Source organism: Schistocerca piceifrons, chromosome 2 (genome assembly GCF_021461385.2).
Source record: "Schistocerca piceifrons isolate TAMUIC-IGC-003096 chromosome 2, iqSchPice1.1, whole genome shotgun sequence".
In the NCBI taxonomy this organism is placed as follows: Eukaryota; Metazoa; Arthropoda; class Insecta; order Orthoptera; family Acrididae; genus Schistocerca; species Schistocerca piceifrons.
Genome location: NC_060139.1, coordinates 50,706,923 through 50,720,068, shown reverse-complemented (window position 1 = coordinate 50,720,068; position 13,146 = coordinate 50,706,923). Strand labels below are relative to the sequence as shown.

The window sequence follows — 13,146 nt, the reverse complement described above, 5'->3', positions numbered from 1 at the left end:
ACTTAAATCTATACTCGATGTTAACAAATTTTTCTTCTTCAGAAACGCTTTCCTTACCATTGCCACTCTACATTTTATATGCTCTCTACTTCGACCATCATCAGTTATTTTGCTCCCCAAATAGCAAAATTCCTTTACTACTTTAAGTGTCTCATTTCCTAATCTAATTCCCTCATCATCACCCGACTTAATTCGACTACATTCCATTACCCTCGGTTTGCTTTTGTTGATGTTCATCTTATATCATCCTTTCAAGACACTGTCCATTCCGTTCAACTGCTCTTCCAAGCCCTTTGCTGTCTCTGATAGAATCACAACATCATCGGCGAACCTAAAAGTTTTTGTTCCTTCTCCATGGATTTTAATACCTACTCCGAACTTTTCTTTTGTTTCCTTTACTGCTTGCTCAATTTACAGATTGAATAACATCGGGGAGAGGCTACAACCATTCTCACTCCCTTCCCAACCACTGCATCCCTTTCATGCCCCTCGAGTCTTATAACTGCCATCTGGTATCTGTACAAATTGTAAATAGCCTTTCGCTCCCTGTATTTTACCCCTGCCGCCTTTAAAATTTGAAAGAAAGTATTCCAGTCAACATTGTCAAAAGCTTTCTCTAAGTCTACAAATGCTAGAAACGTAGGTTTGCCTTTCCTTAATCTTTCTTCTAAGATAAGTCGTAAAGTCAGTGTTGCCTCACGTGTTCCAATATTTCTACGGAATCCAAACTGATCTTCCCCGAGGTCGGCTTCTACCAGTTTTTCCATTCGTCTGTAAAGAATTCGCGTTGGTATTTTGCAGCTGTGACTTATTGAACTGATAGTTCGGTAATTTTCACATCTGTCAACACCTTCTTTCTTCGGGATTGGAATTATTATGTTCTTCTTGAAGTCTGAGGGTATTTAGCCTGTCTCATACATCTTGCTCACCAGATGGTAGAGTTTTGTCAGGACTGTCTCTCCCAAGGCCATCACTAGTTCTAATTGAATGTTGTCTACTCCCGGGGCCTTGTTTCGACTCAGGTCTTTCAGTGCTCTGTCAAACTCTTCACGCATTATCGTATCTCCCATTTCATCTTCATCTACATCCTCTTCCATTTCCATAATATTGTCGTCAAGTACATCGCCCTTGTATAGACCCTCTATATACTCCTTCCACCTTTCTGCTTTCCCTTCTTTGCTTAGAACTGGATTTCCATCTGAGCTCTTGACATTCATACAAGTGGTTCTCTTTTCTCCAAATGTCTCTTTCATTTTCCTGTAGGCAGTATCCATCTTACCCCTAGTGAGGTAAGACTCTACATCCTTACCTTTGTCCTCTAGCCATACCTGCTTAGCCATTCTGCACTTCCTGTCCATCTCATTTTTGAGACGTTTGTATTCCTTTTTGCCTGCTTCATTTACTGCATTTTTATATTTTCTCCTTTCGTCAAGTTCAATATTTCTTCTGTTACCCAAGGAGTTCTACTAGCCCTTGTCTTTTTACCTACTCGATCCTCTGCTGCCTTCACTACTTCATCCCTCAGAGCTACCCATTCTTCTTCTGCTGTACTTCTTTCCCCCATTCCTGCCATTTGTTCCCTTACGCTCTCCCTGAAACTCTGTACAACCTCTGGTTCTTTCAGTTTATCCGGGTCCCATCTCCTTAAATTCCCACGTTTTTGCATGTTTCTTTAGTTTTAATCTACGTTTATTGGTTAACTTCGGCATTTTGATTGCATAATCATTGCATTGTGCTTTATATAATGTACACTATATTTACACGTCATTCCCCTTGTGGAATATATTTAGCAGTGCTTGAAACAGTACTGCATCGCCTTTGACGACGATACTCAGTTAAAATGTCATGATGGCCTTGTAAGCCGAAAACCAGTTAACGAAATAAATTGGTACAGTAGAACATTCCGCAGTTCTATGCTTTCTATTTTTTTTATTCTTTGGTTTTTATACCAATCAGTCACGGAAGCATAAGGAAAAATGATGATCTATGAGCCGATATGTACTTTGCGTATAGTTTCTTTGACTGCAATGTATGTCAAGCAGGACGCCTTTCTAAGCTGTTTCCGCAGTGACAGCAACGAAATCACTCTACTTTTCGATTTCTCTGACGATTACTGTATAGCTCGGTGTTTTGTGTTGTTTGCTTTGATACTCGTGTAATATAGACATTATTGTTGTTGTAGAGGTATTTTTTTTTAAATGTAATTTGTGTAAGAAACAAAATAAATAGTACTTACATTATTACTCATTAACGAACCAACTGTAACCACGAAACCCTTGTACCAAAATATTCAGGAAAACTGAAAAATTTGGCCTACGGCATTGAAATTTTTGCTGAATGTACCTCTAGACAACATACGTCAAAGGGCGCTGAGGTAAAGAAACAACTGCAGCAACATTACTGGACCCTTGTGTGATGGGAAAGACGTGACGTGTTCTAATTGGTCGCGGTGCATATTACCACACGCTGGAAGCAGGGAATGTGTGCCTCGAAAATCATATTGAGCAATATATCCTATTTACCAATAGGTAGACGCTTGAGGAATTCTTGTGTGGAACATGGTTACATGGGATGAAACGCGACTACAGAGATGTCCGTAATAATTTGCCGCTATCAGACGGTACAGGAAACTACCATCATATCATATGCATCTGGTTGCCTAACAATACACGCAGGTGACCTGTATCTTAAAGAACGTAGCCCTCAATATAACCTGACGTCTGTCATGTTGTGCACATAATGTGCTCGCATCTAGGAACTAGCTCAGACCAATCTATATGCATTGATTGTAAAAAGTGAGCGGTCATGGAACATTAATTTTCGACTGCTTCGTGGACTCCATGTCTCTCGAGTCGCACCCGTCATCTGTTTCCACATACACTACCTGACAAGAAAAGTGTAGCATCCATACGGAAAGGAGGAACCAAGGTGGAACTTCATAGGCGGGTGAGTTGCTGGTGTTATTTCTGTGATTAGAAATTGAGGTCAAATTTATAAAATACTGGATACTGTGAGCCCACGTGTCAGTAGACCGTTGCAGCCTCTCTGGCCTGGGGGCATGTTTCGATTTTTTGAAAACAGGATCGTAAATCCGTTGTATCCTATCCTCAGGTAAGATGGCCCACAACTCTTGTAACTGGTCTTTGATGTCACGGGTAATGGCGTTGAGACAGAGCGGCCGTCCGAGCTCATGTCACACATTTTCTATTAACGACAGAACTTAACTTTTGCTGGCAACGCAAGGACCCCAACATCACGCGGACATTTTATAGAGGCCCGAGCCATGTGTGGGCAAGCAATTTTCTGTTGAGAAATTGTACCATGAAACTGACGCATGACAGATAACATAAGCGGACACAGTCCGCCTCCGTAGCGCAGCGGTAGCATTACCACATACCACTCAAAGGGGCCCAGGTTCGATTCCCGACAGGGGACTGAGTGTTGTGTGTCCTTCATCATCATTGAAACGCAAGTCGCCGAAGTGGCGTCAACTAAAAAGACTTGCAACACGGTGGTCGAGCCCCGAAGTGGATTTCGCGGCCAATAAATGCCATATGATCAGAGGACGCAGAATGTTCGTGACACACCGTTGTGCCATCAAAGCAACCAGCCCTGACCTGAAGGCATACTCATGGGTCCGCGCACCATGAAGCCACGAATAATGCAGCTGTGCCTCTGCAAAACATCGGAACTATGGGACCGCGCACCGGATCGGTGCGTTATTCCCCTACGATGGACATCCGCGGAGGAGTCCCGAAGCGCCATTCATCGCTGAACAGAATACGACGCCACCCATCAGCATTCCGTGCTTCCCGGCCACGGCAACACCACAAAGGAAGTCGTTTGTGTTGTGGTCTTAATGGCAGCCTACACATGGGACGGTTGCTGCTAGTTTTCGACCAGCGGTGTGGGATGACACAGAACGTTGCATTGTTACTTGTTGTTGGATAGTAGACGCAGACGTGAATGGGTTACGACGTGCTTGGTGGACAATGGTGAGAACCTCGCTTGCAGTGTTCAGACTTGAATACGAGTACGCCTCCTCTCACGTTGCAAAGCAGTCCTAAATCGCGTCACTGTCACATCCAGATGCCCAAATATCTAAATAAGGCAGCATTCGACCAGAAAACCAAAAGAAGATGCACGGTGAGGCCATTTCCAAACTTTGTCAGGTGCTGATAACGCTGTCTCATACGAGTATGCGTCGTCTGCGTGTCATTTTCAGTGATCACTCAATATCTGTCGCTGTTGACAACCATTATACACCCTACGAGTGCTGGTAACTACTCTACACACGAACAACTCTAAATTCCTCCGGTGGCTGTTGTATCTGTCATACACCTTACAAGTCTGATCATCTGAAAAAGGCCTATCGCACGTAAATGTACGAAGTTACATTGACATCTGACCATGTCTTCTGGGTGATTATCTTTTCGGGCAGTCACTGTCTAGCGGAGGATATATCGCACCAGTACTAGCTACTGTATGCTCTATCCATACGTAGAGGAAAATTTTCTGTATGCCTCTGTGCACATCCTAATATCTATTTTTTCTAGCATCATAACTTCTACTGTCTTTTTCTGATGATCTCTGTACCAGACACACCATGGTGGCAGCAGAATTATCGCACGACATCTGTTCGACGTCTGTTCTTTATGTTCACGCGATAAGGATTCCAAACGCTGGACCGTTACTCTCGCACTTTCCGCACTAGTGTTCTGTACACGTCTTCATACACTTTCCCACGCCCTTATCAACAAATCTAATAAAATGGCCATTAAGGATCGATTACTTTATGTGCACTTTCGTTTTAAATCCCTCTTTATTGGGACTTAATAATTCAGTCATTACAAATTATGTATTGAGTTCTCAAAAAGACTGTTCTTAGTTTTTACCAAGTGTGTTTAATTAGTTAGTATCCGTCGTATGATTACGCAATGAATTGTCACTCTGCGACGGAGTGTGCGCTGATTTGAAACTACCTCGCAGACTGAAACTTTGTGCCACAGCGGAATTCGAAATTGCCGTCTTTGCCATTCACGAACATGTGTTCTACCGAAAGAGCTATTCAGGCACGAGTCACAACCCGCACACACAGCTTAACTTACCCGAACTGACCTGGTACACAGTTTTAATGCGCTCGTGAGTTTCAGATCAGTTCACATTCCACTCCAGAGTGAAAATTCATTGTGGAAACAATTCCCTAGGCTGCGTCATAAGCCATGTCAGCGCAATACCGTTTCTTCCAAGAGCACTGTTCCCCTAAGTTATATGGGACAACTTCTGTGAAGTTTGGATGGATGGAGATAAGCAAAAAGCAAATGTCGCAGATGGAGTTCCGGTGTGGCACACTGTTTTGTTCTGTTTTTAATCTGGCAGGACATTTCGAATCAACGCAGTCTCCGCTGCACATTGAAAATTTAGTCTCACTAAGCTATGTTTCCACAAAATCCCCTCTTCCAGCAATGCCAGTCCTGCAAGTTATACAGGGAAATTATGTAAAGATTGGAGTTGAGGTATAGGCGGAAATCAGTCTAAGTGTTGTTATTACCCCATGTTCAGTAGCAGGTGGCCGGCCGCTGGTGGCCGAGCGGTTCTGGCGCTACAGTCTGGAACCGCGCGACCGCTACGGTCGCAGGTTCGAATCCTGCCTCGGGCATGGATGTGTGTGTTGTCCTTAGGTTAGTTAGGTTTAAGTAGTTCTAAGTTCTAGGGGACTTATGACCTCAGCAGTTGAGTCCCATAGTGCTCAGAGCCATTTTTAGTAGCAGGCGATATTAACGTACTAAGAAGCGAACTGAAGGGGAGTACATTAATGCGCCGTCTTTTTCTCGACATTCGTAACTAAAATCACTGAATAGCAAACATTGTGTAGTTGTCCCGTAAATTCAAAGGTTATTAGAGAAACAGGTTTTGGGACTTGTAATTTTGGTTATCTTTGTCCTAATTGGTACTTTACTAATGAATCTCGACTTAACATCGACGTTCGATTTTCAGTGCATAATAAAGAATATAGGTCCACAGTAGCAGAGCGTTATTATTTAAATGTATTTTCCGGAATGTCTTTTAGACAGAAGATTCATTCTATGGTTGTAGACGGCACAGAGAGGCCGCCGTTTATTAGAACGCGATGTTGATTTTATAAGTGTACACTTTCGTACAACCATGTTGGATTGCAGCTGGTACCGAGCGCTGTTTCCCAGTCATAGTGAAATTCGACGCTATACACCGATATGATCAAAGTCATGGGATAGCGACGTGCACATGTAGAGATGGAGGCAGTATCGCGTACACAAGCTATATGACGGCATTGCATTGGCGGAGCTGTCATTTGTTCTGTGAGATAAAATACATGTTCAACTCCGGAGTTTCGCATAAAATATCATCTGAAATTGTGCTAACCGCATTCTCTGAAAATTATTTCGAGCAGTTAGTTCATGAGCCCACGCGAACAGTAAACGATTGTGAAAACACACTTGACCTCTTAGCAACAAATAATCCTGAGTTAATAACGAGCATCAAAACCGATTCATGGATTAGTGAACACAGGGTTGTCGTAGCGAGATAGAATATTGTAATCCCAAATCCTCGAAAAATAAGCGAAAGATATACCTACTCAAAAAATTAGATAACAATTCACTTGACGCCTTCCTGAAAGACAATCTCCGTTCATTCCAAATTAATAATATAAGTGTAGATCAGATGTGGCTTAAATTCAAAGAAATAGTATCGGCAGCAATTGAGAGATTTGTACCAAATAAATTAACAAACGACGGAGCTGATCCTCCTTGAAACACAAAACAGGTTGGAATACTGTCGCAGAAACAATGAAACAAACATGCCAAATTTAAACAGACGCTAAATCCCCAAGATTGGCGGTATTTTACAGAAGCTCGAAATTTAGCGTGGACTTCAATGCGAGATGCTTATAACAGTTTCAACAACGAAACTTTGTCTCGCAACCTGTCACAAAATTCAAAGAGATTCTGGTCGTATGTGAAGTATGTTAGGGGCAAGAAACAATCAACGCCTTCTCTGCGCGATAGCAATGGAGATACTATCAAAGACAGCGCTGCCAAAGCAGAATTACTAAACACAGCCTTCCAAAATGCCTTCAGAATAGAAGACGAAGTATATATTCCATAAATCGAATCGAGAACAGCCGCCAATATGAGTAACGTAGAAGTAAATATCTTCGGAGTAGTGAATCAACTTAAACCATTTAATAAAAGCAAGTCTTCTGGTCCAGACTGTACACCTATTAGGTTCCTTTCCGAGTAAGCTGTTGCATTAGCTCCATACTTAACAATCATATACAACCGTTCGCTAGACGAAAGATCCGTACCCAATGATTGGAAAGGTGCACAGGTCTCACCAATATTCATGAAAGGTAGTAGGAGTAATCCACTAAATTGCAGGCCCATATCGTTAACGTCGATACGCAGCAGGATTTTAGAACACATATTGTGTTCGAACATTATGAATTACCTCGAAGAAAACGGTCTATTGACACAGTCATCATGGGTTTAGCAAACATCGTTCATGTGAAACACAACTAGCTCTTTATTCACATAAGTGTTGAGTGCTATTGACAAGGGATTTCAGATCGATTCCGTATTTCTGGATTTCCGGGAGGCTTTTGACACTGTACCACACAACCGGTTCGTAATGAAACTGCGTTCATGCGGAATATCGTCTCAGTTATGTGACTGGACTTGTGATTTCCTGCCAGGGAGGTCACAGTTCGTAGTAATTGACGGAATGTCATCGAGTAAAACAGAAGTGATTTCTGGCGTTCCCCAAGGTAATGTTATAGGCCCTTTGCTGTTCCTTACCTATATAAACGATTTGGGGAACAATCTGAGCTGCCGTCTTCGGTTGTTTGCAGATGACGCTGTCGCTTATCAACTAATAAAGTCATCAGAGGATCAAAACAAACTGCAAAACGATTTAGAAAAGATATCTGAATGGTGCGAAAAGTTGTAGTTGACCCTAAATAACTAAAAGTGTGAGGTCATCCACAAGAGTGTTAAAAGTAACTCGCTTAACTCCGGTTACATGATAAATCAGTCTAACCTAAAAGCCGTAAATTCAACTAAATACTCAGGTGTGACAATTACGAACAACTGAAATTGGAAGGAACACATATAAAATGTGGGGAAGGCTAATCTACTAAGGAGACTGCCTACACTACGCTTGTTCGTCCTCTTTTAGAATACTGCTATGCGGTGTGGGATCGTTACCAGATAGGACTGACGGAGTACATAGAAAAAGTACAAATAAAGGCAGCGCGTTATGTATTATCGCGAAATATGGGAGAGAGTGTCACAGGAATGATACAAGATTTGGGCTGGACATCATTAAAAGAACGACGTTTTTCGTTGCGACGGAATCTTCCCACGAAATTCCTATGACCAACTTTCTCCTCCAAATGCAAAAATATTTTGTTGACACCGACATACATAGGAAGGAACGATCACCACGATAAAATAAGGGAAATCAGAGCCCGTACGGAAAGATACAGGTGTTCATTCTGTCCGCTAGCCATACGAGATTGGAATAATAAGAGAATTGTGAAGGTGGTTCGATGAACCCTCTGGCAGGCACTTAAATGAGATTTCCAGAGTATCCATGTAGATGTAGATGTAGATGTAGTTCAAATGGAAACGTTTCCGACGCTATTATGGCAGCTCTAAGGGAATTAACTGGCTTCGAACGCGGAATGTTAGTTGGAGTTAAAGACACGGGACATTCCAATTCTAAAATCGTTACGGAATTCGATATACAGAGATCCACACTGTCGAGAGTGTGCCGAGACTCCAAACGTCAGGCTTCTCACCATGGCCAATGCAGTGACCGACGGCCTTCGCTTAACGACCGACAGCAGCGTTGTTTGCGTAGAGTTGTCAGTGCTAACAGACTAACAGCACTGCCTGGAATAACAGCACAAATCAATGTGGGACGCACAATGAACGTATCAGTAGCTAAGGTGTGGCGAAAATTGGCGTCAACGGGGAATGGTTGTAGACGAGCGACGCCAGTGTCTTTGCTAACAGCAAGACGTCGCCTGTAGCGCTTCTCCTACGCTCGTGATAATATCAGTTGGGATTAGACGACTGGAAAACTGCGACGTGATCAGATGAGGTCCGACTTCAGTCGGTAAGAGCGAATTCTTTACAGACGAATGGAAAAACTGGTAGAGGCCGACCGCGGGGAAGATCAGTTTGGATTACGTAGAAATGTTGGAACACGTGAGGCAATACTGACCTTACGACTTATCTTAGAAGAAAGATTAAGGAAAGGCAAACCTACGTTCCTAGCATTTGTAGATTTAGGGAAAGCTTTTGACAATGTTGACTGGAATACTCTCTTTCAAATTCTAAAGGTGGCAGGGGTCAAATACAGGAAGCAAAAAGCTATTTAGAGTTTGTACAGAAACCAGATGGCAGTTATAAGAGTGGAGGGACATGAAAGGGAAGCAGTGGTTGGGAAGAGAGTAAGACAGGGTTGTAGCCTCTCCGAGATGTTATTCAATCGGTGTAATGAGCAAGCAATAAAGAAAACAAAAGAAAAATTCGGAGTTGGTATTAAAATCCATGGAGATGAAATAAAAACTTAGTGATTCGGCGATAACATTGTAATTCTGCTAGACACAGCAAAGGACCTAGAAGAGCAGTTGAACGGAATGGACAGTGTCTTGAAACGAGGATATAAGATGAACATTAACAAAAGCAAAACGAGGATAATGGAATGTAGTCGAATTAAATCGGGTGATGCTGAGGGAATTAGTTTAGGAAATGAGACACTTAAAGTAGTAAAGGAATTTTGCTATTTGGGGAGCAAAATAGCTGAAGATGGTCGAAGTATAGAGGATATAAAGTGCAGACTGGCAATGGCAAGGAAAGCGTTTCTGAAGAACAGAAATTTGTTAACGTCGGGTATAGATTTAAGTGTCAGGAAGTCGTTTCTGGAAGTATTTGTATGGAGTGTAGCCTTGTATGGAAGTGGAACGTAGACGATAATTAGTTTAGGCAAGAAGAGATTAGAAGCCTCCGAAGTGTGGTGCTACAGTAGAATGTTGAAGATTAGATGGGTAAATCACATAACAAATGAGGAGGTATTGAATAGAATTGGGGAGAAGAGGAGTTAGTGGCACAACTGGACTAGAAGAAGGTATCAGTTGATCAGACATGTTCTGAGGCATCAAAGGATCACAATGTAGTAATTGAGGGCAGCGTCCAGGGTAAAACTCGTAGAGGGTGACCAAGAGATGAATACACTAAGCAGATTCAGAAGGATGTAGGTTGCAGTAAGTACTGGGAGATGAAGAAGCTTGCAAAGGATAGAGTAGCATGGAGAGCTGCATCAAACCAGTCTTAGGACTGAAGACAACAACAACAACAACAAGAGCTGATGATAGGTTTCGAGTGTGGCGCAGCCCCCATGGAGCTATGGACGAAAGTTATCTACAAGGCACTTTTGTAAGCTGATGGTCGCTCCGTAATGGTGTAGGCAGTGTTCACATGGAATGGAGCGGGTCCTCTGGTCGAAGTGAAGATATCATTGCTACATTTCGCTGCTTGGAGGCTGTTTGCAGCCAGTCATGCACTTTATGTTGACAAACAGCTATGACTATGTGAATATTCAGGTTTTGGTGGCGCAAAGACTGTTCCAATAAGTTTCGGGTGTGCAGCCGCGGGAATTCTCCTTCTTCTAATATTTCGGTTGTATAACGTTCAGCCATCTTCAGAGTGAGCCGCAAGACTGTCGCTCGAGTGCTTGCTTCGTGCCTTTATACTCATGTACCGCGCAACTGCGCATGCGGCCACAGATGCAAATGCGCCAGAGACGTTGGTCGGTGGCAGAGGCGTGCACAATGCGCGCGTTACATCTATGACTCCGCAGTCGATCTGTGTTGGCATGTCGAACGTTATGCAGCCGTAGTATTAGAAGAAGAATGAGCATTATTGCGGCTGCACACCCGAAACTTAATGGAATAGATATGACCTTGTCAACAGCCTAAAATTGGTTGTGTTTTTTGAAGAAGGTTGTGGAAAATTAGAGGAAATGATTTTGCCTCCCAGATGGTCCGACATGAATGTCGTCGAACGTTCATGGGACGTAATCGAGAGGTACTGCACTGGCAACACTTGGCAGTTATGGACAGCAATAGAAACAGAATATCTGAATAATTCTGCAGGGGACTTCATGGCCCAATATTTCTATACTAGTTGAGTCCGTGCTGCAGCACACAGGGCTAAAGGGAGGTCCGAGACGATATCAGGAGGCATCCAGTGACGTGTGTCACCTCAATGTGCACTGCTACATGACGGTGTCGTTTCTACGATATGTTAAGGGAGGTAGGACGTCAAACGGGCCGACTTGGAACAGGAGAGGCACCACAAGACATTCCAATTTCCACTGTCTAAACTTTTACAAATAAATTCATAAGACTTTGTCAGCATGACCAGGAAGGATTCAGAATTCACACTCTTAGCAGTGTAAGTTGTAGAACGTAACGAAATAATTGTTTTTACATGTGAAATTTCATCATTTTTTCACATACTAATGGAAGCATTTGTTGCTATAGGTACACTTTTCTTCATAAGTAAGAGAGATTCTTTGATGCATTTTGCACAGCATACAAACCATATTTAAGGTGTATGGAACTCTAGAATTTTCCAAATGTATTAAAAACTGTGGTAAAAATTGAGGTAATTAACAAAAATTTTTTTTTTCTAAACATGAAGTTTAAAATACAACAGCTCATTCGGTTTTTCATAAATTAAATAAATTGTAGAGTTTCATACACCTGTAATTATGGTATGTATGCTGTGCAAAATTCATCGAAGAATCTCTCTAACTTATGAAAAAAAGTGTACCTATAGCAACAAATGCTGCCATTAGTAAGTGAAAAAATTATGAAATTTCTCATGAAAAAAAAATTGTTTCGTTATGTTTTCGAACTTCCACTGTTATTAGTGTGAATTCTGAATTCTTCCTGGTCATGCTGACAAAGTTTTATGACTTTATTTGTAAAAGTATAGACACTGGAAATTAAAATATCCTGTGATGCCTCTCCTGCTCCAAGTCGGCCCGTTTGACGTCCTACCCCCCTTAAATTCATGTGACGCCTGACAGACTGTGTACCAGCTGAGGGTCTTTGAGTGACGTGCGGCCGGTCGGCAGGAGCCGATAGCGCGCTACCTGTGCGGGCGCGGCGTGGCGGCGTGCTCGCGCCTCGACAGCGCGGACGGCCCGCGGCTGCGCGCGCTCTGCTCGCTGCTGCAGTCCTCTCTGTCGGCCGCGGAGCTGCGCGTCTGCTGGCTGCACGACGCCACGCGGCGCTCCCTCACCGACCCGCGGGTCTCCAGCGGCTACCCGTGGCCGCTCTGCCGGTTCGTCGCCTTCCAGAAGAGGCGGCGCGCCATACACTGGCTCCGGGCGGTTGACGGCGCCAAAGGAGGCGCCACGTTTTCGCTGGAACAGCTATACGATCAGGTAACGCCACCATAAACACTTCCTCAGTGTAAGTCACATAATTTTATACAAATCATTTACGGTAGAGTCTCGTCAGAAACCAAACGGCAGTTAAGTTGTGGAACGGCGGGAGGAAAAGCAAGTTATTTCTATTATTTGTTGCTGTTCTCAACACAAATGGTTCAAATGGCTCTCAGCACTATGCGACTTAACTTCTGAGGCCATCAGTCCCCTAGAACTTAAGGCTAATTAAACCTAACTAACCTAAGGACATCACACACATCCATGCCCGAGGCAGGATTCGAACCTGCGACCGTAGCAGTCCCGCGGTTGCGGACTGAGCGCCTAGAACCGCTAGACCACCGCGGCCGGCCCGCTGCAGGCGTTGTTTACTTCCGCGTCGTAGCTTTAAGGCTTGTGTCCGTCCACCGTGAACAACATGTCGAGCGCTTACCGCCGTGAGACCCTTAAAGCTTCCTTCCCAGCTGAACATGCGAAACCTCGTGCACATGAAGTTGAAACGTTCATACGTGAAGAAGTTCGTTTAGATCCTAACCACGTTCTCGGAATCCATTTTTCGATCACGAGTAGTGTCGTTTATATTAAAATGACGAACACCGAGGTGTGTGAATATGTTATTCGCTGCCATGCCAATGGACTTAGGTT

At 43.3% G+C, this 13,146-nt stretch overlaps 1 protein-coding gene across 1 annotated transcript in view; it reads left to right on the top strand.

Annotated features, from left to right (window-relative positions):
* The window catches only part of LOC124775142 (metaxin-2-like), a 153,072-nt gene extending 140,556 nt beyond the window's left edge, over nt 1-12,516 (top strand). Inside the window, exon 3 of the mRNA XM_047249981.1 lies at nt 12,190-12,516. Within this exon, the coding sequence (XP_047105937.1) occupies nt 12,190-12,516 (327 nt within the window). The remainder of the gene's footprint in view (nt 1-12,189) is intronic.
* Nucleotides 12,517-13,146: the final 630 nt, after the last annotated feature.